The sequence below is a fragment of the Gigantopelta aegis genome, chromosome 4, assembly GCF_016097555.1.
Source record: "Gigantopelta aegis isolate Gae_Host chromosome 4, Gae_host_genome, whole genome shotgun sequence".
Lineage (NCBI taxonomy): Eukaryota > Metazoa > Mollusca > Gastropoda > Neomphalida > Peltospiridae > Gigantopelta > Gigantopelta aegis.
The window spans coordinates 78,488,653-78,512,828 of NC_054702.1; the positions used below are offsets into that span (position 1 = coordinate 78,488,653).

A 24,176-nucleotide genomic window follows, 5' to 3' on the forward strand; every position below is an offset into this window, starting at 1 on the left:
ATGTTTTTTTTTTTAAACAACATTAAATTAAATTAAATTAAAGTGAATTAAATTAAATTAAATTAAATTAAATTAAATTAAATTAAATTAAATTAAATTAAATTAAATTAAATTAATAATAACAATTAATAATAATAATAATAATAATGCATTGTAATAATAAATACAAAATGTGATAATTGTACCGTCCTGTATAGATGGGTGGAAATGCATATACTAGTATAAACGATTCCTTGCTGCTCCGATATAAGTACTAGTAGCTTATGTGGGGACAAAAGAAAAGCTCTCTCTCTCTCTCTCTCTCTCTCTCTCTCTCTCTCTCTCTCTCTCTCTCTCTCTCTCTCTCTCTCTCTCTCTCTCTCTCTCTCGCTGTAGGATTAAATATGCCGATCATGAAGTGTCATAATATGCTGGTCATGAAGTGTTATTAAACAAACAGTTCTTTTCTTGCCTGTCATAGCATTATCATAGTAATATTAGGGTTGGGAGGAGGACATGCTCGGTTTGGCCAAGTATTGGTAAAACAGCTGGGAGCTGCATAAGATGGTTAACAACATGGTGACGTTTATTGACTTCTCGTCTCACGAGTTTCCATGAGCTCTAGCTGTTTATATACTGATGGAAAGAAATAAAGGACTGCACCAACACTAACGGGAAAGAGTGTAACAAAACCCCTCACACATAGTGTCAGCTTACTGACATTCAATCCCAAATTACATCGTTGTACTTTACAGAGACATCTGTTTCAGTAGGACGCTAATAAGTAACTGAAATTTGGACTACAACTACTAGTCGCAAAAGATGTTTGTGAAATTTCTCCCAGTTGGTATCTATTTAAATAGATCAAGTGATCTGATTCCAATCAGATTCAGGCTATATTTTACTGTTTAGAAGTGTACGTTTACACATTTGTGACGTTTTATTTCATATAGTATATATACACAGCCAGACTCGGACTGAATCTATATTACTACAAATAGATGTATGCCACGCTTGTGGTGTCCTTAAGTCTTAATACAAGCGCTTGGCATTATGTACATGTGGTTTATTTATGAGCACCCCGGGGCAAATGCCGATGAGACATGTAACTAAGAGTCAGTGGCGGAATTATATTACTTCAAGTGCATGGAATGTCCGGGAACAGACAAGGCGTTCACTGTAGCGTCGATCAGAAGATGTCATTGGAGAAACAATAAAGCCTACAGTTTATAGCATAGGCGTACGAGTTCCCATTTTGTACGGGGGCAGGCTGGCTTTTGCCTGAATTAAACAAAAATGTCCGAATCTAGATAGCAACATTTATTCATGTTAGCATTACTACCAAAGAGCTATACAAGGTTGCAAACGAATCACTATGCAATTTTACATGGAATACAACTAATTTTGAGGGTAGAATAATGGAAATACATAGCAAAAAGGTCTTAGGTTAGAACCTTTTGCCCGAATATCAGTATAATTTTAGCCCGAATTTGAGGTTTTGTACCAACACTAGGGGGCCAGTTGACCCCTGCCCTGTAACGTACGCTTATGTTTCATAGCATTTTTTACATGTTATAGTTATATCATCCTTTTCCGAGAGATTTGTCTAGCTAGACCACGGTTTTTGAGGCCGTTGAGTGACGGGTGTAATGATATAAAATGATATGTAATGAGATAAAGTATGTTATCTCGCCTTCATGTAAAATTCTTTAATCTCATTGGTTGTTTGCCGTTGGACAAATCCTTTATACCCCTGTGGGCGAAGCCAAATTCTCTGTAATTTCCAACAGTTTCCAGCTACCCCAGTTAATGCTAAAGCAATAATTAGATTATAAATAACATTGATAATCAATCAAGTATACATAATTAATTTTATTTTTACTATAAAATACACTATTTCAATACTTTTAAAAGCTGCAATGTTAAACTCGGCCACCTAATTACGGTCGTGGTATTATTGTATCAATGCGCGATTAGCAACAGTTGGTTGGTTGTTTTTTGGGGTGTGTTTTTTTTATATTTTTGTTTTTACTACATACATTTCTGATTTTAACAAAGTTGTTTTTTGGTCGGGTTTAAAAAAAAAATTATATATTCATATCTGTTTCAGACAATTTCGTATTACAAACATTTGAAGTTAAAAACTCGTTTATCGATGGAACTATGTTTCGTCACTGGCAAGTGGTACGGCTCCGTTAATAAATTGTTAACAATTATTGTCTGGCGTTATTTTGATTATTTGGCTATATGGTTTAACATATCGGCAAGATAAATTCGTTGTAGAAGCATCTCTCGGGGTATATGGCTTTTTATGTACCCTCCGCCTCAGTGTGCTCTTTTACCACCCTCCGCCTCAGTGTGCTCTTTTACCACCCTCCGCCTCAGTGTGCTCTTTTACCACCTCGCCTTCAGCTCGGGGTAAAAAAGCACACAGAGGGTACATAAAAAGCCCCGAGAGATGCTTCTACAACTAATCCTGTCCTGGACAGAGGGAACCGGCCAAGGCCGGTCCCTGTGGCCAGGATAGGCGTGTGCTACAACAGTTTGCTCTGAATGTGCACGTAAATCTCTTTGTCATTGCTTCTACAACTTGTATTATACACCTGTTCAAAGTGTGGACCAGAATAAGTATGGCCCAGGATCGCATTAGTGGAATGGCTATGCATGGAACCGTTAGGCCTAAAGCTTGCTCTGGGTGGGAGCGATCCCAGTACCTAGCAACTTATAGTCAGACGGCTTTATGAAAACACCACCGAGGCTGGTTCTATTTCATACTGGTCATACTGTGTTTTGTCGTTTTATAAAGTTAAAAGTGTAAACGTAACATTGCTTAAGTTACGTACGTAATTGGCTCGATGTCGATCCAGGTGTTTCGATTTTATTTTAAAACATTTGCTGCGAAAGTGGGTTTTTTAATTTGTATTATTGCATATACAAAAATAAAATTATTATCTAAACACATAGTTATTGTTTGTATATTAAATGAGAATATACTACAATTTTAAGGAAATAAAATCGAAAGATGACGTGTACCAACTGCGGAGTAGTAACATGGCAGCCTTCATGGTGTCGTCAATCTTTTTTATCTTGCTTGTGTTATTGCCTGCCAATGTCATATCCAGTTCACATATATCAAATCTGAGAAAGTGTTCTGATGAAGACTGTGAAGGTAACAAAATAAAGTTTTCTTAATAAACATACGGAGTTGTATCTTCATAGCATTAACCTTTCAAATTTTTCAAGCTCTCAAGTCTCAAGATGGCTTAGATCATAGATGGTTTTATCATTCTATCGACGTACGTGACATAGCGTGGTATGGTCCAGGGGCTCGTTCCACGAATGAATCGTAGTCAAGGTTGATTGTAGTCACCTGCAATGAGTTATACAGCGGGCACATGCATGCTTTACATTAGCCCGAGTACTCTTAACTGTAAGAGAGCTAGACGGACATAGTCACATAGGATTGTTGTGGTATTAGAGCGGAAATCTTTGCCAACTTTTTGGTTGTCTGGAATTGCCAAAAAAATACATAGCTTGATCTCTGACTGTATTTATGTCCAAATGTCCGTCTAGCTCTCTTACATTCAGAGTACTCGGGCTAGCTTTACATTAGTCAGGAGGGACGTAGAAAGGGCGGAAAGACTTCTGAGCGTTCCAGCATGCATGCTAATACTATCACTAACCTTAACCCTAACAGTAGACTGTGCGACACTCATCGCTTTGAGAAACCAATTTCCATAGCCCGGTTTACAGGTGTATCTGAAGAATGTCAACATTAGACTGAAAAAAGAAAGAAATGTTTTATTTAACGACGCACTCGTCACATTTTATTTACGGTTATATGGTGTGAGACATATGGTTACGGACCACACAGATTTTGAGAGGAAACCTGCTGTCGCCACTACATGGGCTACTCTTTCCGATTAGCGGCAAGGGATCGTTTATTTGTGCTTCCCACAGGCAGGATAGCACAAACCATGGCCTTTGTTGAATCAGTTATGGATCACTGGTCGGTGCAAGTGGTTTACACCTAACCATTGAGCCTTGCGGAGCACTCACTCAGGGTTTGGAGTCGGTATCTGGATTAAAAATCCCATGCCTCGACTGGGATCCAAATCCAGTACCTACCAGGCTGTAGACCGATGGCCTAACCACGATGCCACTGAGGCCGGTACATGAGTTGTATGACATGTATTTAATCTCTTCACTACAGAAACTGGTATTAGAATTTGTTGATTATGATAATAAATATTTAACAAGGTAAAACATTATTTCATCATACATTATGATCATACATGCGCAGAAACTCTTTCCCGTTTATAGGCCGTTTCTTGATTACTCACAGATACTGTGACTAGTCTGGTGCCAAAGTAAAACCACTGTCCAATAAACAAGTCGAAATTTTATGTCTGTTGTGTGATTTTGTTTTTCAAAATCTGAATGGGACCAGAATATTAACAACAGCACAGTAGGACAGTAGCCAGGAAGTTTATTGTATGAAAATTAAGCTACACAGAATCACTTGTTGCAATTTTGCTATAAAAAAAACCCCGCTAGATTTAGGTGTACGACTACCGTATTTTGCCATAGGCTTACTTGTAGATTTCAATCACCTAGGTCATCACCTAATTTAATCGCAGTAGAGCAAAAAATAGTTGGGATGTGAGTCGGGGGTTAATTTTAATTTTTTTTTTATTCAGGTGTAAATGTATATCTGAAGATAAGATTGAAACATGTAAAAGGATAGTTATTTCTTTAAATTGAATTTTAAATACATATATACTTGTTTTCTTTTATCATTTTTATATATATATATATATATCAGAGTTCAACAAATCCGCTAGCCGGACGCCGTGGCTAGTGGTTTTTAAGTTCGGGCTAGTGAGAAATGCAAAACCACTAGCCCATAGCGGCAAGGGATCTTTTATTTGCACTTCCCACAGGCAGGATAGCACAAACCATCGATCATGTTTTTGTTTAGTTTTTTTTCTCTCGGCTGAAATTTCGTTTAATAAATTTGATTGTGACATTTGTCATCAAATAATATCAACAACACAATCAGTATATAATAATAATCCACTTGAACTAGGTCTGCAAACTGCAGTAACATGCTATCTCTACATCGTCGCAGTTACAGCATGCATTGTTTACTTTTCCCTTTCACGTTTCTGGCACAGGAACTAAGTCTAATGACATGCATGTTTTGATTGGTTGGACACGTCACATGGTAGTTAATCTCGCACATATGTCTTAGGCTAAGAACTTGGAAATCACCAATCGCAACGACAGGTTAATCTCAATCTAGTAAACCCCAGTCATGCTTTGAATTTCAGTGTTTGTTTTATTTACCTGTTGTTTTCTAATTTAACACTTCGCTTACATGTGGCTATCGGCAATCAGGAAAACAATTTACTTTAATGGTAACCGCACATGCAATGACTCGGGTTGACCTGTTATGTGTAGTGGTTTGGATAATGCGTCACAGCTGCCGATACAAGATAATACCTTTTTTGTTCATCAATTAGCAACAGATTAGATGTCACCGTTATATTCTTTGATATCGATCTGACACGGGATAATGCCCTGTATTTGAGCAATTGGCATCACCGTTCCTGGCGACCTAAATAGTAGGCACTAAATTTATAACACACTACCAAATACCCGGAATCATCTGTTACCATGTGTCATACTGTCATACCCTTATTTAAATTTAATTACTTTGATAGTGGGTTTAGATACCAGCCATGAGTTTGCTCAATTATTATTCCCCAGGGGAGGGCAAAAGCGAAAATGGGACAATGACGATGGATCACTTGACAAAAGACCAAATGTATGACATGACAAAAAACTGAAAGTTACAACATGATTTAAGTGTTTGTTTTATTTTACTGTTATATTCGTAGATGTGTAATGTTACAAAAAATTATATAAAAATCCAGTTATAATTGATCAGGAATTTGGGCTAGTGCTTTATCTTGATGGGCTAGTGGTTTTCACAAACCTACTAGCCCTGTGGCTAGTGACTTTTCAAAATATATGTTATACTTTGACAAGTTACCAAATAATCGGTCAATTCTACAAGGTGCAGTCTTTCCCATTCAGGTATACCTCATGTGCGATGGATTCTGATAGCACCACTGTAAGCAGTGGAATTGAAAACATGCTTGGGTGACAACTAGTTTGGGAAAGATATTTATGAGAAACCGTTTCTTTGCTGTGTAGATCAGTGTGTAGGACCTTCCCTTCAGAAATCACTTTCACATCTAGGAATGTTACAGATGTTTGCTCAAATCCAGTGTAAGCTTACTTTGGGGGTGTTGTTCATTGAGTTTATTAACAAACTCTAGAATCTCTGGTTCAGTGACTGTTGTGGTCATTGAATCTGTATTCAGATAAAAAATAATATATTAATTTAGTTTTGTTGCAAAGCTTAGAAAAATAAAAAGTAGCAAATAACTAAATTAATATGGTTATTGACAATATCATAATTAAAGATATTTGTACCTGCAATCCCAGTTCGCTGACTTTCCAATTAACAGCTTGTGCCTAGTGGAATCGGCACCCCAGGACATAGACCACTGGAAACACTGGATACAGCCTTCCACCATGCACTTTCGAAAACAGTTAAGGACCTCTTCCACTTCTGGGGTTTAAGACAACCACCATGTCAGTTTCTTCAAAACGTTTGACTGATTCTCGATCTTTGAGACCAAACTTATTTTTTCAAATGTACATGTATGTTTGTCAATCCTATTTCTGTTATTCTTGTTATTCCAAAACACCTGTCAGTTTTTATTATTGGAACATATTCTGTTTTTGTGGGCAGTGTTTCTATTACTGGTTTTTTGTCAACTTTAATCGACTGATGTGCATTTTGATTCTCAAAACACCTGAACCAATTCCATATTTCATAAAATTGGTCAGTTGCGTGCCCCTTGGTTGTTGTTTTTCTCCATCCATACTCAGTAATAGAAATGGTGAATACACTATTTGTGCCACTTTTCAACTGGTCCTGCTCAGGTGTCAGTACCTCGTACCTCTGTGATCATAAAGTCTGCCATACGGATACAGGACTCAAACTTTACAATTTGATACCTATGCAGCGCTTCTAGAATTTTTACAAAATCCACTAGCCATGGAATCAGTGATTTTAAAAATTGACTAGTTACGATTAAAAATTCACTAGCCCTACTTTACTTAATATTTATATACTGCAGGGGTTAAATGTAATGGAGATTTTTTTTAATAATACACATTTAATAGTTTCTTCAAAATCTTGTATTCTCTTTCTCAATATTTGGTAAATTACTGTCAATAATGCAATGTATGTACGATAAGCTTCTTTTATTGCCCCTTTGTCACAGCATAGAAAATGGCACCGTATTGACAACATAACACTCAAGATAATTAAAAAAATGCAAACTTACTGTTCAGTACCTGTTAGTGGTCAGCACAGTAAATGATCTTTGTGATATGTCCGATGAAGTGTCCAGGATGTCATTTCTTATGTCAAACTGGGGTGAAACCTCTGATACCCACGCTAACAATTAATATCTTTGGTGTGGAGAAGTTAAACAATACATTAGTTACTTAGTATTACTAAGTATTCAGAATCTTTAGGATGTAAGAAAGCCACAAATAACGTAACCAATTTTATTTACAAAGTGGTAATTGCTGAATGCATATTACATGAGTTATCTTCGATACTTTCTTGTGAAAATCATATTACCTAATATATTTTTCATCAAACATCAAGTTTAATAAAATGTTTTATGTATATATGTTAGATCAGTTTTAAGACAAATAAATTTGTTCTATTCTTTGAAATCATCATTGAACTGTCATTTGACACAAATATGCCTCAGACATACATATATTGTAAATTGTCACTGGTCATAGAACAGGAAAAAGTTATTATCACAATATACTAAATACTAATTATTTTTTTTTATTATTCTTGTTGCAAATTTAGCTGTATATAATCATATAATGATACAAAATCAAATGTACAAAATTACCTGAGCAATAAAACTCAATGAACAGCAAAATTATTTAACATCCTATGGGTTGTGTCTCAGGAGTGCATTACAAAACTTTTAAGGGGAGGGATATTACGTAACTCACAAGGTCGTCTTATTTTGAGGGCTGACATACTCTGATACAATATAAAGTATTAAGTTTTGGAATTTATTTTTTTCAGACATCATTTCATATGCCCAGGCTGTTGTAAAGCATTCAAAGAATGATCCTATCTTTCTGTCCTTTGAAGTAGGAGAAAAAATTAAAGTAAAGAGTAAGGAGGCTGGGCTACGGCTCGACCTGTGGGGAGGTGAGGTAAGTCTCTAAGTGAGTCTTCGTCAGATTTAGTCATACTATGGTAAGAATTTTATTATATTATAGATAGTGTATCCTATAAAGTAACAGTTTGATATTTTTCATATCATATACCTTCAGAATCTGATAAATTTGCAAATTTGATGTAAATTAATCATATTTTGACATGTAAGCATGTCAATATGGCAACACTCCAGAATTTATATAATATAATATTAGTGATTTCCCTAGAAATTAGGCAAGGCATGTTAGACTTTTGAGGCATTTTCACCATTTTCGTGGCACTTGTTTTTCATTAAAAATACACAAAAATTAATTGAAATAAACATTAATGTAATTTATGTGCTTGCTTTAATAAATGAATGGCAAAAGATATAAAAGGCATATTTTATTAAATTAATAATACCTTTTTCTAATTCAAAAAGATACTGTCACATATTCAGATATCATTTTAATATCAATTAATGGCTGATTTTACAGAAACTTGTTATATTAGCTTGAGATTATATGATTAAGAGATTATTACCCTCGTGTGTTTAGGTATTGTTAGTGACCTTCGGAATGTATAATGGATCACCACGTAACTCATTGTTGGTTCATTCTAATTTAAAGTTGCGGAACCATTACACAAACAGAATGATGGTTCAGGTAAAATTTTGTGCCCTGCCACAAATATGTAGGTTTTGTTGTTTTTTTCAGTCAAAACATTTATGTGCACCTTCCTTTTTAGAGGACAATACATACTAGATATACATCCTTTAACAGACGACTGTTAAGCACTGGTTACAAAGGTCTTTGATGATTCTATGACATGCATGTTGATCCTCGTTATTGTATGTATGTACCACATCATAAAACGTGTGTCAGTCTTTTTACTTTTTTCTTTGACTCAGCCCTCATTGTAAAAAATATTTTGATGCTAAAAACTCGACTAGGTGAGTATATAGGCCTACAGTATGTAACAGCATTAATTCATTTTCAATGAAACATGTTTTTGTGTGTGTTTTTTATGTTTTTAATAGACATTTGATGGAAGAACAGGCTATTTTCCTAAAGTGTACGTGCGAGAGTATGACGTGGAGGATGAGGAACCAGAATTCGTTGTTGCAACACAGGTTATAAAATAATAACAATATTAAATCTATAACACCCCGCTTCCATCTGTCATTGTGATAATAAAAATAAACTTAATATTAAATCGATAAACATTTTCATCTTCAAAACTACTTAACCAGTTCCAATTTTTTTTTGTAGAAAGCTTCCTTGGCTCATGGAACAACAAATTTGTGAATTTGACGTCTCAGTGGTCTCTATTTCCAGAATAGTAATTTGTTAATGTCATTAATATGTGATCCTCAGTTTGTCCATGTGGATGAGATGAAGTTTTTTATAGTTAAAAGTAGTGTTGTCCGGTGTATCGGCACACCTAAGCATTCAAACACCATTTTTTATGTGAACCCTGTGATTTACTTAATAAAATGTCTCTCACCAGTGAAGCAGTGCATAATCTGAAATACACTATAAATTGTTTTATGTCTGTAGTAAATAAACATTTTAAAATTGTACATAAATGTAGGCACCCCCTTGTATCCGAAACGATTTGCATGTCCGATGATTCGGCACAGTAGATGTGGATAGGTGATTCCGCTATTTATAGACCGCCCATGACCTCATTTTGTATCCCATAAACATTACACTATTGTCCCAGGATTATTTTAAGCCTTTTTTGTTTTGTCTTGTTAAAAAGATTACTATGAAAATGAACAATCACACATGACCCATCTCACGATTAGTTTTGGAATTGTTTTCTTGAGTGGCACAGTACTGCAGATGCATACATGTTCATTGTCATGCATGGCTAAGATGCCTACATGGATTTTTTTACCTTGGGTAGATTGTGCACATATATGGATCTTATTTCGCTTTTATTTTTTTGTAACAATGTGGCAGTTGTGAACTGGAATGACTGTCAATTAAAGTGTAAAACTTTCGTTTTATTTGCATTTGTCTGTGTTTTCCATTTCAGTTTAAATTAAAATAACCGAAATAAATAATTATACCGTTTACTATAATTTTAAAAATGCGAGAAAGGTGTTTTAGACTGGTTTTAACATTCTTAATATTAATAAGGTTGATTTATTTTGAAATTATGATATAATTATTGATAATTCTAATAATTTTTAATTGCATCCTTAACAATAAATATGTTGATACTTGATTAACCATTGAAAAAGGAATTGAACTTTAATTTGTTAAAAACACTGACAACATGACAACTTCTTAAGCATACTTAAGCAAAATATGAAGTGCGCCGGATGCACCGATACACCGGACACGGCTGTACATAGAGAAATGCTTTTTTTTTCCTGTTATTTCTTTGACTTCTCCAAAACTAATTTGAACCATATTTTTTGGAACACTTCCTTGACTCACATAGCATGGTCGCACACACATATATATATATATATATATATACTTGTACCAAAAAACACAGTTTTGCTATGATGGTTTTCATGTTTCAGTAGTCATTTAAAGTCTATATTCATGACATGTTTGTTTTTGTTTAGAAAAATGACATTGCCTCAAAACTTGCCAAAATTTCTGAGGAACGCCGAGATGAGACTGATCTGGATGACACTGACGATACAGATATTGATACTGTCAATGGTAATATACAGATAATGTTGTTCGGTGTGATGCCTACAGGAGAGCACCCTTTAGAAAAACCTTTTATTACTAATTATATTGTAAAGATGCTACAAACATTTAGCAAAGGCAAGCACACTTAACTTTGAAGTATTTCCCTTTTTGTATGGGATTGCTTGACAGGACCATGCTACATGCTTGCTGTTAGTTGAGCTATCTTCATATCACCTGAGCCCAGAATCTGCAGTACCTGCTGGGAAATCATTCCTCATTGGGATCGTACACTCGGGAGACCAACCCATAGACAGATTTGTGAAGTGGGTAAAACTGTTTGTGGCCTTGCATCTGCCCATTAAGCTTAGTGGTACACTCGCTCCTGGTTGGAGCCAGTATTGGAATGAAACATGCACCATTGCCTCAGGTGGGACACAGTCTCATTACCTACCAGCCCTAAGCTCGATAGCTTCTAGTTTTCTTTAAGGTTTACTTTAATTTCCAGTTAAACAAAATCATTTTTATTTTACTCACTAAAACATGTGTCGATATTCCTTTCTTTTTGGACCTCAACTTGATAGTTTGGAATCTTGTTTACCAACTTTTTATGCAATATGATTTTTCCAAAAGTTATCACTAACATGTTTTTTTCAGAAGACCGTGCCAAGAATAATGTGAAAAATACAGAAAACATCCAGATTGAAGAGCCACTGGTAAGCACACTCAGTGATTTACAAGATGTGACCTTGGTGATATTTGACTGATTTAGAAACATGGTCATTTGTTCTGTAGTTATCAAAGCTAAATTTGCCTCATTTTGCTAAAAAAAAATTATTTGTACTCTCATCACTAGTTTATTTATCGTTTTATTACAATCCATTCATCCTTTCAAAAACAAAAATGTTTGAGCATTATTGTCCTATTTAAACAAATACTGTTGTTCATGCTGCAGTGCCATTTTTAAACATTGATTGACAAATAAGAGAGGTAAAATGTAAATTTCTGCACCATTTAATAACTATGTCTGCTAGTCTTTCAGTTTCAACAATTTTACAGTGTGACTAGCTAGTACAGGAGGAGTTCTATCCTGACCTCTGTTTTGTAAACAAATCACTGGATTAGAAATTCCTCAAAATCGGAATTTGTGTATTCTGAAAAGATTTTAGCTTAGTATTTTAACTACTGTAAAGAAGGAAATGTTAACAAGCCTAAACTGTTTAGCAGATTCAACGAGGCCATACCAGATGCTAATAGTTTATGATGATAAATTCACTAGCCCTACTTTACTTTAACTTAATGTAATTTTACTAATTAATAGTAATAATCGGATATGACACCTAAACAGGGAAATAGAGCTTAAAAACACTAACAAGTGATGGTGATTATAGGGGCAGGATATATATATTTACAAAATAGACCTAACTGCAGCATTTGACACTTTGTTTTCACTAGCCATCGGGCATGGCAATAGTAGTTATTTACTAGCCCAACATTGAATATCACTAGCCATGGGAGTGGGGCTACCATAATCTAGAAGCCCTGTGTTAATAGATTTTAAAAATTAATTTCTAGGCAAAACCAGTTGACGAAACTGAAATACCCGATGATACTGAGGTAGCTGAATCGGCTGACAAGGATCACATTGTAGATGCTCAACCAGGCAGTCAGTCGGAGCCTCAACAGGCTAGACAGGACAAACCAGAAGTGAAAGACCACCAGTCTGTTCCCAGGACAGGAGACGCAGAAAAACAAGACTACCAGTCAAAGCCTGTCGAAGGAGAACCAGACAAAACAGACTCCACTTTAAAACATACGACTGAAGTAGTAGATGAAACTGAAGTGGACTATAACAATGAGGTTAATGAGGAAAAAACAACTGTAAAAGAAAGTGATGTAAAGGAAGATGACACTGAAATGCCTGATGATACAGAACCTAAAGAAAAAGGTAATTTTTGTCCATGTGTATTGTAACAAAGCTTTAATTTATTATTTTAATTTTAAATTTGTTTCTACTGGTGTTTATTTGAGTTTTCTTCTTATATATCTAGCTTAATCTTTCCTTCTTGTTTTTCTCTTTTATTTTTTTTATTAAGTCATAAACAGTAAAAAAAAAAAAAAAAAAAAAAAAAAAAAACCTACTTACTAAGAGAATATAGTTTAATGAGGTAACAGTTTGTACTAAGTATAATCATCCATGACAACTCATACTTTTTTTTTAAATCCAGTTCAGTGTTAATATGTTCTAGATAATCCTTCCTAAATACTTTTGTTTGTAGTCCATCAGAAATCCAAATTAATGAGACAATCCAGTTAATTTTCAACACAAAAGTAATTTCACCTTTTTGTATTCATGATTGTTGATTGTTTTCATAATTGAAAAAACCCACAAATAAACACTACTGATTTTTAAGTAAGAAAAACTGATGTGTAATGAATATTAATTCAGGAGACAAAATACAAAATTAATGCAATTCTAGAAATGTGTTTCTGACCTATTGCTAGTTTAGACTGATAGGTAACATATAAATTATTCTGCATTGTTGATATACAGTTGGTAAAGGAGTTTCTTTATAATAAATTGACCCATGTGAAAAATGCAGCCTAATACATACACTGAAAACAAGATAAGATTTTTGTAACCACTGGTTTGGCCATTAATCACAACGATATGTCAGGTAAAGACCAGTCGATTCCTGTACTTCACGTTTGCTATACTTCAGATGTTCAGTCATTATCTTACACTGACAGCTTGTTCGGTATGGTAAGTGGTAAGTTCAGTTTTTTCAGTTTTGCCTTCAAAATTCCATTTCAGCTTTCCTATTTTTCCCTTTCATCTCGCATCTTTTCTTATTTTAGAGGTTTCAGATTTTATATAAATTGTTTGGGCTTTTTAATGTTACTGATATTTTCACTGTTACTTACTAAAATAAAAATCTGTTGTTTATCACACAACTGAATATATTAAAATGTTTAGATCGTCATTTATGGCTTGGCTTCAAACACATTTGTTCTAAGACATATATTTCACTGCTGGGTGCCAAGAATCATAGAATTTAATATTGATTGTCAGTATCAATTTTAATAATTGAAGCAGCTGTCCAGATGATGTGTGGAATTTCATAGGAACAGAAACAACTACATGTACATTCCAACAACTTTTTCTAAATATTTTTTACTATACTTATATAGTAATTTTGTAAAAATATATATTTTTTTAAATAGTACTTAAAAAAATTCCATTAGATACTTATGATTAGTTTTTTCATCTTAAAATAGGGTGGGTTTTTTTTTAATTCAGTGCATATGTTTAGTTTTAGTTTTCTTTTATCAATCATTTTGCTTTTTAGATACTTATGATCACACATTAATCAGGTTCAAATGAAATGATTGGTGTTTGCCTTGCTCTTAAATTTACATTTTGTACTGCAGTTAATTTTAATTTACTGTAGTTCTGTTTGCTTGTCAAGATTTTAAACTAGACAATTATCCATCATACATTAAATATATTTGTATTTTTGGTCATTGGATCAAGATCTAAAGGTGAATGGGTTTACCGTGAGTACTATAAATAACATTTATTTCAGCGGATGATCCCTATTTGTCATTAAGAGGCCTTGCTCAGGATTTATTTGGTATTCACGATTTACCAAGTGAGAACATAAATCGCGACGATACTTCAGGTAGAAACAAAAACTGAGGACATGTACACCCCTAGTAACATTAAGCATGTTATTTTATGTTTTTAACCTCCAGTTACCTAATACTAATATCCATTATAATTAACATATATATTCATGTGGGGGAAAAAGTACAGAATATTTTGTGTACTTTGTGTCAATCACTGACACAATAAATTATGAATTCTGTGGCATTATGTGTTTCACCTACTATAAACAGGTTTGATGTTAAAGATTTCATTTTTTAATTCCCGCTTTCAAATTAGGGATCGAAATATGAACAAAAATATAGGCAGCTGTTATATTTTTTTTAAACTTCAAAAGTGGCAGATACCTAGTTATTTTTTAACTAAATATCAAGTATTAAATGAAATTATTTCACTAAATTAAAATTAACCATTTTAGAGCAATATATATATTTTTTTTTTAAGTAACAGGCCAATGGAAATATGTCCTGCTAAGATAAGGTGAGAATTTGGGATAGTGTGTGAAAAATTAATTCAAATTTAACAAAATCATAAGCTAAATAACAGATGAGATAATCATGTAATCAAAATACATGTAACTGGGTATCTGCCAGTTTTGAAGTTTAATAATAGGTAATTTGATGAAATATTCTGTTCACTCAGTTAGCCCTGGGATGTTCATCTAAATCTGTTTTACTAAAGGATGAATTATTAATATTATATTTTTAATTGTGTTTAATTTTATTTAAATGAAGCATTATTAAAATTGCTAACTTAAGTCGTAGTAAGATTACTGATATTAGGATTGCTATAATGGCATACAAGTACAGTGGTGACATAGTTGTTATAATACTTACGATACCTCTATTTAAATGAAGCATTATTAAAATTGCTAACTTAAGTCGTAGTAAGATTACTGATATTAGGATTGCTATAATGGCATACAAGTACAGTGGTGACATAGTTGTTATAATACTTACGATACCTCTATTTAAATGAAGCATTATTAAAATTGCTAACTTAAGTCGTAGTAAGATTACTGATATTAGGATTGCTATAATGGCATACAAGTACAGTGGTGACATAGTTGTTATAATACTTACGATACCTCTATTTAAATGAAGCATTATTAAAATTGCTAACTTAAGTCGTAGTAAGATTACTGATATTAGGATTGCTATAATGGCATACAAGTACAGTGGTGACATAGTTGTTATAATACTTACGATACCTCTATTTAAATGAAGCATTATTAAAATTGCTAACTTAAGTCGTAGTAAGATTACTGATATTAGGATTGCTATAATGGCATACAAGTACAGTGGTGACATAGTTGTTATAATACTTACGATACCTCTATTTAAATGAAGCATTATTAAAATTGCTAACTTAAGTCGTAGTAAGATTACTGATATTAGGATTGCTATAATGGCATACAAGTACAGTGGTGACATAGTTGTTATAATACTTACGATACCTCTGACTGCATGACAGTTTTGTTTTGTTTGATTATTTTCATTCTCATGGTACTTTTCCTAATATTTGATGGAATACTCGTTGCAATACTGGCATTGGCATGTATTAACAATAACTTGCATTTCTTAGCATATTTCTTTATAAAAACAGACAGACCCATAATTATAAATATTTATTTGTCATAGAGGTTAAAAAATGTAGATCTATGTGTTGCATGTAGTTAGGTTCCTGAGTTTAGATTTTTTTTTTTAATTTTTAAGAGATGAAAATGCCTGACTGTTTTTAGAATTCCAGATTTTAACACTATCTGAAAACTGATTCTGTCCACTTTCTTTCACAAAAAGCTTATTAACATACTTTTCAAGACTGCATAGTTTGCAGATTATAGTTAAAATAGCAAGACATCATGGGTATGTAGGTGTTACTTTTTTTCTTCTATAATGATAATAGCAGTCCAGTGCATACATGGATATTATATGTCATTTTTATACCTGTTAAAGTAGCAGGCAGTGCATACATGTGTATTACTCCACTAAATGAATTCATGAGGCCAAAATAAAAAGATATACAGTAGAATCTCGTTGGGTCAAACTTGGAAGGGTCGAATACACTGCAACACTTGAACCAAAAAGAATGTCCCAAGTTATACTTAAAGTTTGTTGATCGAATGGTTAGGCCGAACTACCCGATGGGTTGAACACTTTCTCAAGCCAACATGATTCAACTGTATATAAATTTATTTCTCCTTTTGTTGTTCATATGTTATGATCTTGATGAAATTTGCCTGTTAAATAGTAAACTTGTACAAAAAATGTTTGTTTTAGTTCACAAGATATTTCTTATATAACTTTTTCTCATATTTAGAAAAACAGATCTTTACTATAGTTGCAAATTTTTGCATACATGTAACTTCCTAGATTTTCATAAAAATTATAGACTTATTATTGTTAAACTTGTAAGTACTAACATTGCTGTTTTAAGATTATGATAGTTTACTATTAGTATATAATCACATATCATGATATGATATGATATGATATCTATTAATACTGTACAAAAGCATGTTTTCTCTTCCCCTGAACTACTATATTTCCTGTCTACCTGGTATGTGCATGCATCACTGCAATTCACATTTAATATGTATATATAAATATCAATGGTCTTTTTTATTAAATAATTTTAATAATACAAGTGAAAATTGTTTTTAATTTTAACTTAAAATGAAGCTAATCTTATTTCCCAGTTAACAAACAACAGACTGAAATTTCATATTACGTCTAAAATCTGCATACACATGCACATCAAACATATGTAATATACACATGTAGATCATGTAGATCATGTGTAAGTTATGTAACCATTTAATACTGAATAATGTTTTTATGTTTGGTGCGATAGGTTAAAAAGTATGGATGATTTATGATGTGTTAATGGTTTTATTAATTGCATATCTTTAATTTAGAATTTTTAAAATTAAGATATATTTCCATATATTTGTAATTGTGTGTACTACTGTTATATAATGCAATCATATTTTGTTGCCTTTACCATGTACAAATATAAGCTTGATTATAATATTTAGATTTTTAACTTTGTTGAACATTTTTAACAAATATCAATGCAGCTAACAATTAAGACATAAATTGTTATTTAGTTACTGTTGATGAACTGTATTATGTTAAGTGTAAATAATTTTGGAGTTTGTTTTTGATCATTTTAGATTTAAACCAGTTCTTGAGCAGTAAGTTTGGAAGTGAGAAAGAGGATGAAACCAGTACGAAAGAAAAAGGCACAGAACAGAAGCAGCCATCACAGGAACCTGAAGATATTCAGAAGGAAGCAAAGCAGGAGCATGCAGATATTCATGACCACCCTTCAGGATCTATTCCAGATCATAAGGATCATGCCCAAAGTGTAGAAGCATCTGCAGGTGAAGGTGTTAAGAAGCAGGATGATGTTTTACATTTTGACCCACAAAGAGAGCAGAAACAAGAGTCTGAACAAGCTGCTTCAGTAGATTCAAAGTCGAAGGAGTCAATTCCAGGACACGATCCTGACAGGGTTCCTGTTGAACAGATTATAAAGGAGTATGAAGAAGCACAACGCATTATTAATGACAAACAGTCATCAACAGACTCTAAAGAACAACTTGAGAGTTTAGCAGAAAAACCGGCATCACCTAATGACCAACGGACACCACCACCACCACCACAAGATGGTTCGGTACATGAACAAGCAAAATTACCTTCTCCTCCAGTTCAGAAAGAACAGCTTGCTCCTCCAGTAAATATACCACCTCGAGACATGTCCACACAGGACAAAACTCAAAATGTAGATATTATGCAGGAAAGCATAGATAACATGCAGCAAAACAAACATATTCATTCAGATCAGTCACAAGAAAAACAAGCAGCAGAAAAAGAAAATTTGGACCCAAACAGATTAGGGAGTGTCAAACTTGGTGAACCAGAACTATTAGAAAAGAAATCTGATGCTAATAAAAAAGAAGAAACTAAACTCCAGCTGGAGTCACCTGGAGAGATTCCTCCACAAGAGGATGGAAAACGTATGGAGTCTTCTGAACAGAGTGAACCTCCAGCAGCTGATGCAGCTAAACATGATAAGGATATTCCAGTGCATGAAAAAAGTAGTTTTAAAGACCCTAGAGGTGACTTGAATGACCAACTTGACTTGAGGTTTGACAGTAAAGTCAGACCTGAACACGAGCAAATTAACACAATGGAGGATCAAGGTAACAAGGGTGATGTTGTAGAAATGAAACCGACTGATGCAAAAATCTCTCCTGACCAAGCAATCAACAAAACTCCTCAGGAGCAAATTCCTGATACTCCCTTAGAACAAGAAGGGGTAAAAATCATTCCTTCACAATCTGAGTATGCTGAGTTGACTGCCAAACCTGTGGATATACATTTTACTCCTTTAGCTGTAGAGAAAATTGGCTTGGATAGCAGTATTGTCACCAATGAAGGGTCTGTATCATCTGTGGAGACAACACCGAGTCTTGACCAGAATCAGCCTTCACAAGAATCTGTTCCTCAAGTTCCAACGGATACAAGTCAAGAAATCATACGTGTTAGTGAAACTGTCATTGATGGTACCACCATACCAATCAATGATGATGACTATCAGGAATGGGCAACTGCCAATAAAGATAATCAGCTGAATCCTTCTGAAACACAGAATCTGTTTCAAACATCTAATATTGTGGAGAGCACACCAAAGGTACCAGCAGACAACCTTCATTTTGCTGGATCAGCAGTAGACTCGGAACGGCTGGTTAATACTTCTGGTGAAAATCCAGAACAGCCAGAACTTTCAATCCAACCTACAACCGAACCTGTGGTGGACATGTACAAAAGTGATGACTTCTTGAACCGAAAGCCTCTTTCTGTAGGGTCAGGTTCTCCCACTCAGCCACCATTGTCTGACGCGGACAAGGAAAGACAGAATCAAGCAGCAGATTCTGTGCAACATAGACAACATCAGGAGCAGCAGCAAGTGAGAACACAAGAACCACAAATGAAAAATCAGCAAGAACAGCAGGTAAAGAATATGGCACAAGAAGCCCTACAGCAATTGCACGAACACAAGCAACAAGTGCATCATCAGCAACAGTTTGCACAGCATCAGCAGGAAAGGATAGGGCAAGAACAAAGACTAAACAAAGAACAGCAGCAGAAGCAGGAAAGAATGCAACAAGAACTCAAACTGCAGCGTGAAAGAATGAGACAAGAAGAACTGAAAAAAGAACAAGAAAGAATAAGACAGGAAGAACTGAAAAAACAACAAGAACGAGTGAGACAAGAAGAGCTGAAAATAGAACAGGAAAAAAAGAGACAAGAAGAGCTGAAAATAGAACAAGAGAGAAAGAGACAAGAAGAGCTGAAAATAGAACAAGAGAGAAAGAGACAAGAAGAGCTGAAAATAGAACAAGAGAGAATGCAGCAAGAACAAAAAGAAAGAATGAGACAAGAGGATCTCAAAATGGAACAAAAGCAAGATGAAGTAAAGCAGCAAAATCCCGAAAGTAAAGCGGAGGAAACGAATCAGAATGAACCAGACATCAACAAGGTTCAAGAAGAAACTCTTCAGACAGATACGGAACAAACAGGTGAGGCACATCTAAAATAACATGCTTATACTAATTATACTTAAATTATTCCTGGTCGCAGACCTGATAAATACATTTAGTGGAATACTGTTAAATCTAAATTTGTATTCTGCTATTAATGGTTTATTTAAATGTTATTGGCAGTAAAATTTATTACATATTTAAATGTTTAGAAGTTTCAGATTTGTTTCATTCAGTTTTCAAAGATGCTCAAAGCAGTAATGGAATGAACATTTACATATATTATTTTAAAGAAAGTATTGTCTGTAGTACTTGTCCTACAGCTTGATTTAGTTTAGTTTATGAAACTCTTTAGGTTCTACATTATCAGAACTTTTAAACTATATATTTTCTAACATAAACTACATTGTATATTGAAAGTTTCTTGATGAATGGACTAACATTTATACATCTTTACAAAGTAACATAAAATAATAAAAAAAGAATTTCCATCTTAAAACTCTGACACTTCTTCCAGCAGATTCCAAGATGGAAGCCAACCATCAAGGTGACACAGTTGTGCCTGACAACAAAGAATCTGATTCTTCTTCGGATGAATCCACCACCACCAATCCTTCCACAGTGATCCCACCATCAGATGGTAACATAGAAATCCCCATTCCACCACTTGAAACGACATCCCCAGGACAGCAGGAACCCATGACGGGTGGAACAGATGGTCAGACTGAACCTGATGCTGGTGGGCAGTCCGGCACGGCCGATGCGTACGAGACGGATGCGTTACTGACGAGGAAGATCAACGATGAGAACCTCAGTGATGACCAGCCAGCTGCTGCTGGACACTTCATGAAGACGGTGGAGGAAAACACTCGAGTGTTCATCCAGCTTGTAAGTAGAGAGTTATAAACTGTTTTAATTCTTACATAGAGTGACTTCTGTCCAATACCTAACCACTGGCCCTGCCTGAATCTTGAAAGGATATAAGCATGTAAATAGAGTTTAAGTCATGTCAAGACACGAGGAAAATACTTGAGTGTTCATTCAGCTCGTAAGTATAGAGTTGTAAATTGTTTTAACCTTTACATAGTGTGACTCCTCTTCCATGTCCAACCACTGGCCTGGATATAGGCAGCTAAATAGAGATTTAAGACATAATGTGACGTCATGCAGCTTCTGCCAGACACTTCATAAAAACACTGGAGGAAACCACTCAAGTGTTTATTCATCTCGTGTTTATAGAGTTATAAAGTATTTTAATTCTTACATGGTGTGATGGCACATGGTACATCATCAGTTTTATTATGTTGTGGATGTGATGGCACATGGTACATCATCAGTTTTATTATGTTGTGGATGTGATGGCACACTGCTAGCTGCTATTAGTCTGGCATCGCGAATATGCTCAGTTTGTGAAGTCATTCTAGCACAGACACGAAAATGTTAATATTCTTATCTATGGTTGATTTTTGTGAGCAGTCTTTGCAATGCAACTGTTTGGTCTGAAATTTTCTACAGCTTGTTTCAGATACTCAGTTGTATTTTTCAAGTTAGGGATATTTTTGTTTCAAATAGAGAAAATTGCTTATTAGAACTTCCTAAGTACCATGCATATTGTAATAAACATAAGTTGGATTTTCTTTCAAACATGTCTTGTTCATTACACACCAATTTGTATTTGATGGTGTATTTAAATGTATGGAATGAATGAAAAAATATAAATATTAATTTTCAGCTTCCACCATCAATTCAGTCACTTCTTGAACAGGAACCGCTTGGATTGTCTCCCTACATCAGCATTCTGGTGACCATGACAACATTAATTGTTATGGTAACTGTTGCTATTTGTAGCTGTATTTGCCAGGTAAGTTATCTTTTTGTAATAATATGCCTTGTTTTGTTCTTGTGGGTGCTATATATGGGATATATATTTTGGCATCTTAGAATAATTTGTAATAATTCCAGCTTTATGCATCTAGACTCCAATCTTTAATGAGGTCAAATGCTTGCAATGTGTATCGTATTGCCATGACATTGAAGTCTCAGACTGTTAGTCTTGAAAATGTAGCAGGTTTCCTTTAAGACAATGTGTCAAAAGTTACCAAATGCTTGACATCTAATAGCTGATGATTAATAAATCAAAGTGCTATAGTGGTTTCGTTAACAAAACAAACTTTAACTATTAGAATCTTGGGTAGAGCTGGTAGTTGTGTCAGGTACTCTTAATAGTTAGTACAACTATATCTCTTTATGTTTAAATTCCATACATGTTGACAAAAAATAGGCAGAAAACCACATGTAATGTCATAAGTAGTATAATTCTAGAGAGTGCTGCATCAATTGTGTAATTAAGAAGCGTGGCAATAATAACTGAATCTATCTCTTCAGTTAAGTTGTTGAGAAAAATAGAGATTATTATACAAGCTTGGCTGTCACACTAATTTTACAAAACAAGTGTCAGGATTTGTGTATTGTCCGAGTGATAGTGAGGGTAATACATGAATCCTGACATAAGTTTTATAAAATCAGTACAATTCACATGCCAGTGTAATAATTTGTTTATTATCCACATTGTCCATAATATTTGTTTTTATGAATAACAAGCTAGGACCATGTCAAACCATTTCAAACCTAACTACAAAGAGACGAGGAAATGATATCATTTTGGTAAGCGTTTACACAGAGCTTTGACTGGGGAAACCACATTATGTTATGATGTTGCTTCCCAAAATGACGTCATTCGTTGTGCACGTGAAATCATTATAACACACCTGTGCCATACTGGTTATATTTTCCTGTACATCTTGAACTATGTGGATAATAAACTATGTGGATATTAATACTCTAAGCATTATGCTGCATTCAACCCTCATATCTTTCTAGGATAAGTAATTTTTATTTATTTATCATTGTCAAGCAATACATTTTCTTTTCTAGGGTGGAAGCAAGCCACCAAGCAAAAAAGACCCTCTAGGTAAGTTTATTTAGTAAATACAGACTCTGTGCATACTAGATCATGGTTCATAGCTGCCATCTTGGATGGAATATTTTGTTATATGGCTAACATTACTGTACATCATACTGCTTACATATCATATGAGAATATTATTTTCTTGCTTTGTATAGGCTGATTGTCCATACAAATGTTAACCATTGGGTATATCAATTCATTATGAACAAAGAGGCCTTATGGTTTGAAGTGCAGTCATATGGTTAACTGTACACACAGTATCACTTCAGTATGTACATAGGGTGTGTATATTGATTATTCAGTGTAATTGGCTGTTGATTATTCATTGTAATTTCTGTGTGTGTTGCTGTATTGTAGTTGTTATTCGGGAAATAGAAGAGAAGTTGTTTGTTGTAACAAAGGAGAAAGAAAACCTGGAAGATGCACTGCAGGACAGACAAAAAGAGGTAAATATTGCAGAAATGAAAGGAAATTCCAGCCAGTGCACCACGATGGGATGGTGCATATAAAATATCCCTTGCTACTAATGGAAAAATGTAATGGGGTTTCTCTAAGACTATGTAAAAATGATCAAATGTTTGACATCCAATAGCCAATGATTAATAAATCAATGTGCTCTAGTGGTGTCGTTAAACAAAACAAAACAAACTTTAACTTTCTGTCTTGTTGGACTCTAGATTGGCTAGTCATGCAAACTGTAGTTGTATATTAGCATTGGTGTATATATCATTATGCTTGTGCTAATAGTAACCCATTTGTGTGTTTGTTTAGATGTCTCACATGGAGAAAGATTTACAGAAGCAGAAGTCGAAATTAACCAGTGTGGAGGCAGACCTGCAGAACTACCAGGTTTGTTGTCAAGTCATGTATTATTTACTCACTGATTTCTATTTCATGGGCTTGTTGTCAAGTCATGTATTATTTACTCACTAATTCCTATTTCATGGATTTGTTGTCAAGTCCTGTATTATTTACTCACTGATTCCTATTTCAAGGGTGTGTGTCAAGTCATGTATTATTTACTCACTAATTCCTATTTCATA

General features: G+C 34.3%; 1 protein-coding gene across 2 annotated transcripts in view; it reads left to right on the forward strand.

Annotated features, from left to right (window-relative positions):
• The first annotated feature begins 3,026 nt into the window (after positions 1–3,026).
• Positions 3,027–24,176, forward strand: part of LOC121371157 (transport and Golgi organization protein 1 homolog) — a 39,280-nt gene continuing 18,130 nt past the window's right edge. Inside the window, exons 1-12 of one of the 2 annotated variants that reach the window (XM_041496833.1) lie at positions 3,027–3,148; positions 8,180–8,313; positions 9,336–9,428; positions 10,881–10,980; positions 11,608–11,666; positions 12,526–12,898; positions 17,793–20,204; positions 20,683–21,053; positions 21,898–22,026; positions 23,100–23,136; positions 23,491–23,579; positions 23,905–23,982. In XM_041496833.1, coding sequence (XP_041352767.1) covers positions 3,031–3,148; positions 8,180–8,313; positions 9,336–9,428; positions 10,881–10,980; positions 11,608–11,666; positions 12,526–12,898; positions 17,793–20,204; positions 20,683–21,053; positions 21,898–22,026; positions 23,100–23,136; positions 23,491–23,579; positions 23,905–23,982 — 3,993 coding nt within the window. In that variant the 5' untranslated portion in view covers positions 3,027–3,030. The remainder of the gene's footprint in view (positions 3,149–8,179; positions 8,314–9,335; positions 9,429–10,880; positions 10,981–11,607; positions 11,667–12,525; positions 12,899–17,792; positions 20,205–20,682; positions 21,054–21,897; positions 22,027–23,099; positions 23,137–23,490; positions 23,580–23,904; positions 23,983–24,176) is intronic. The other variant, XM_041496834.1, reaches the window with a different exon arrangement.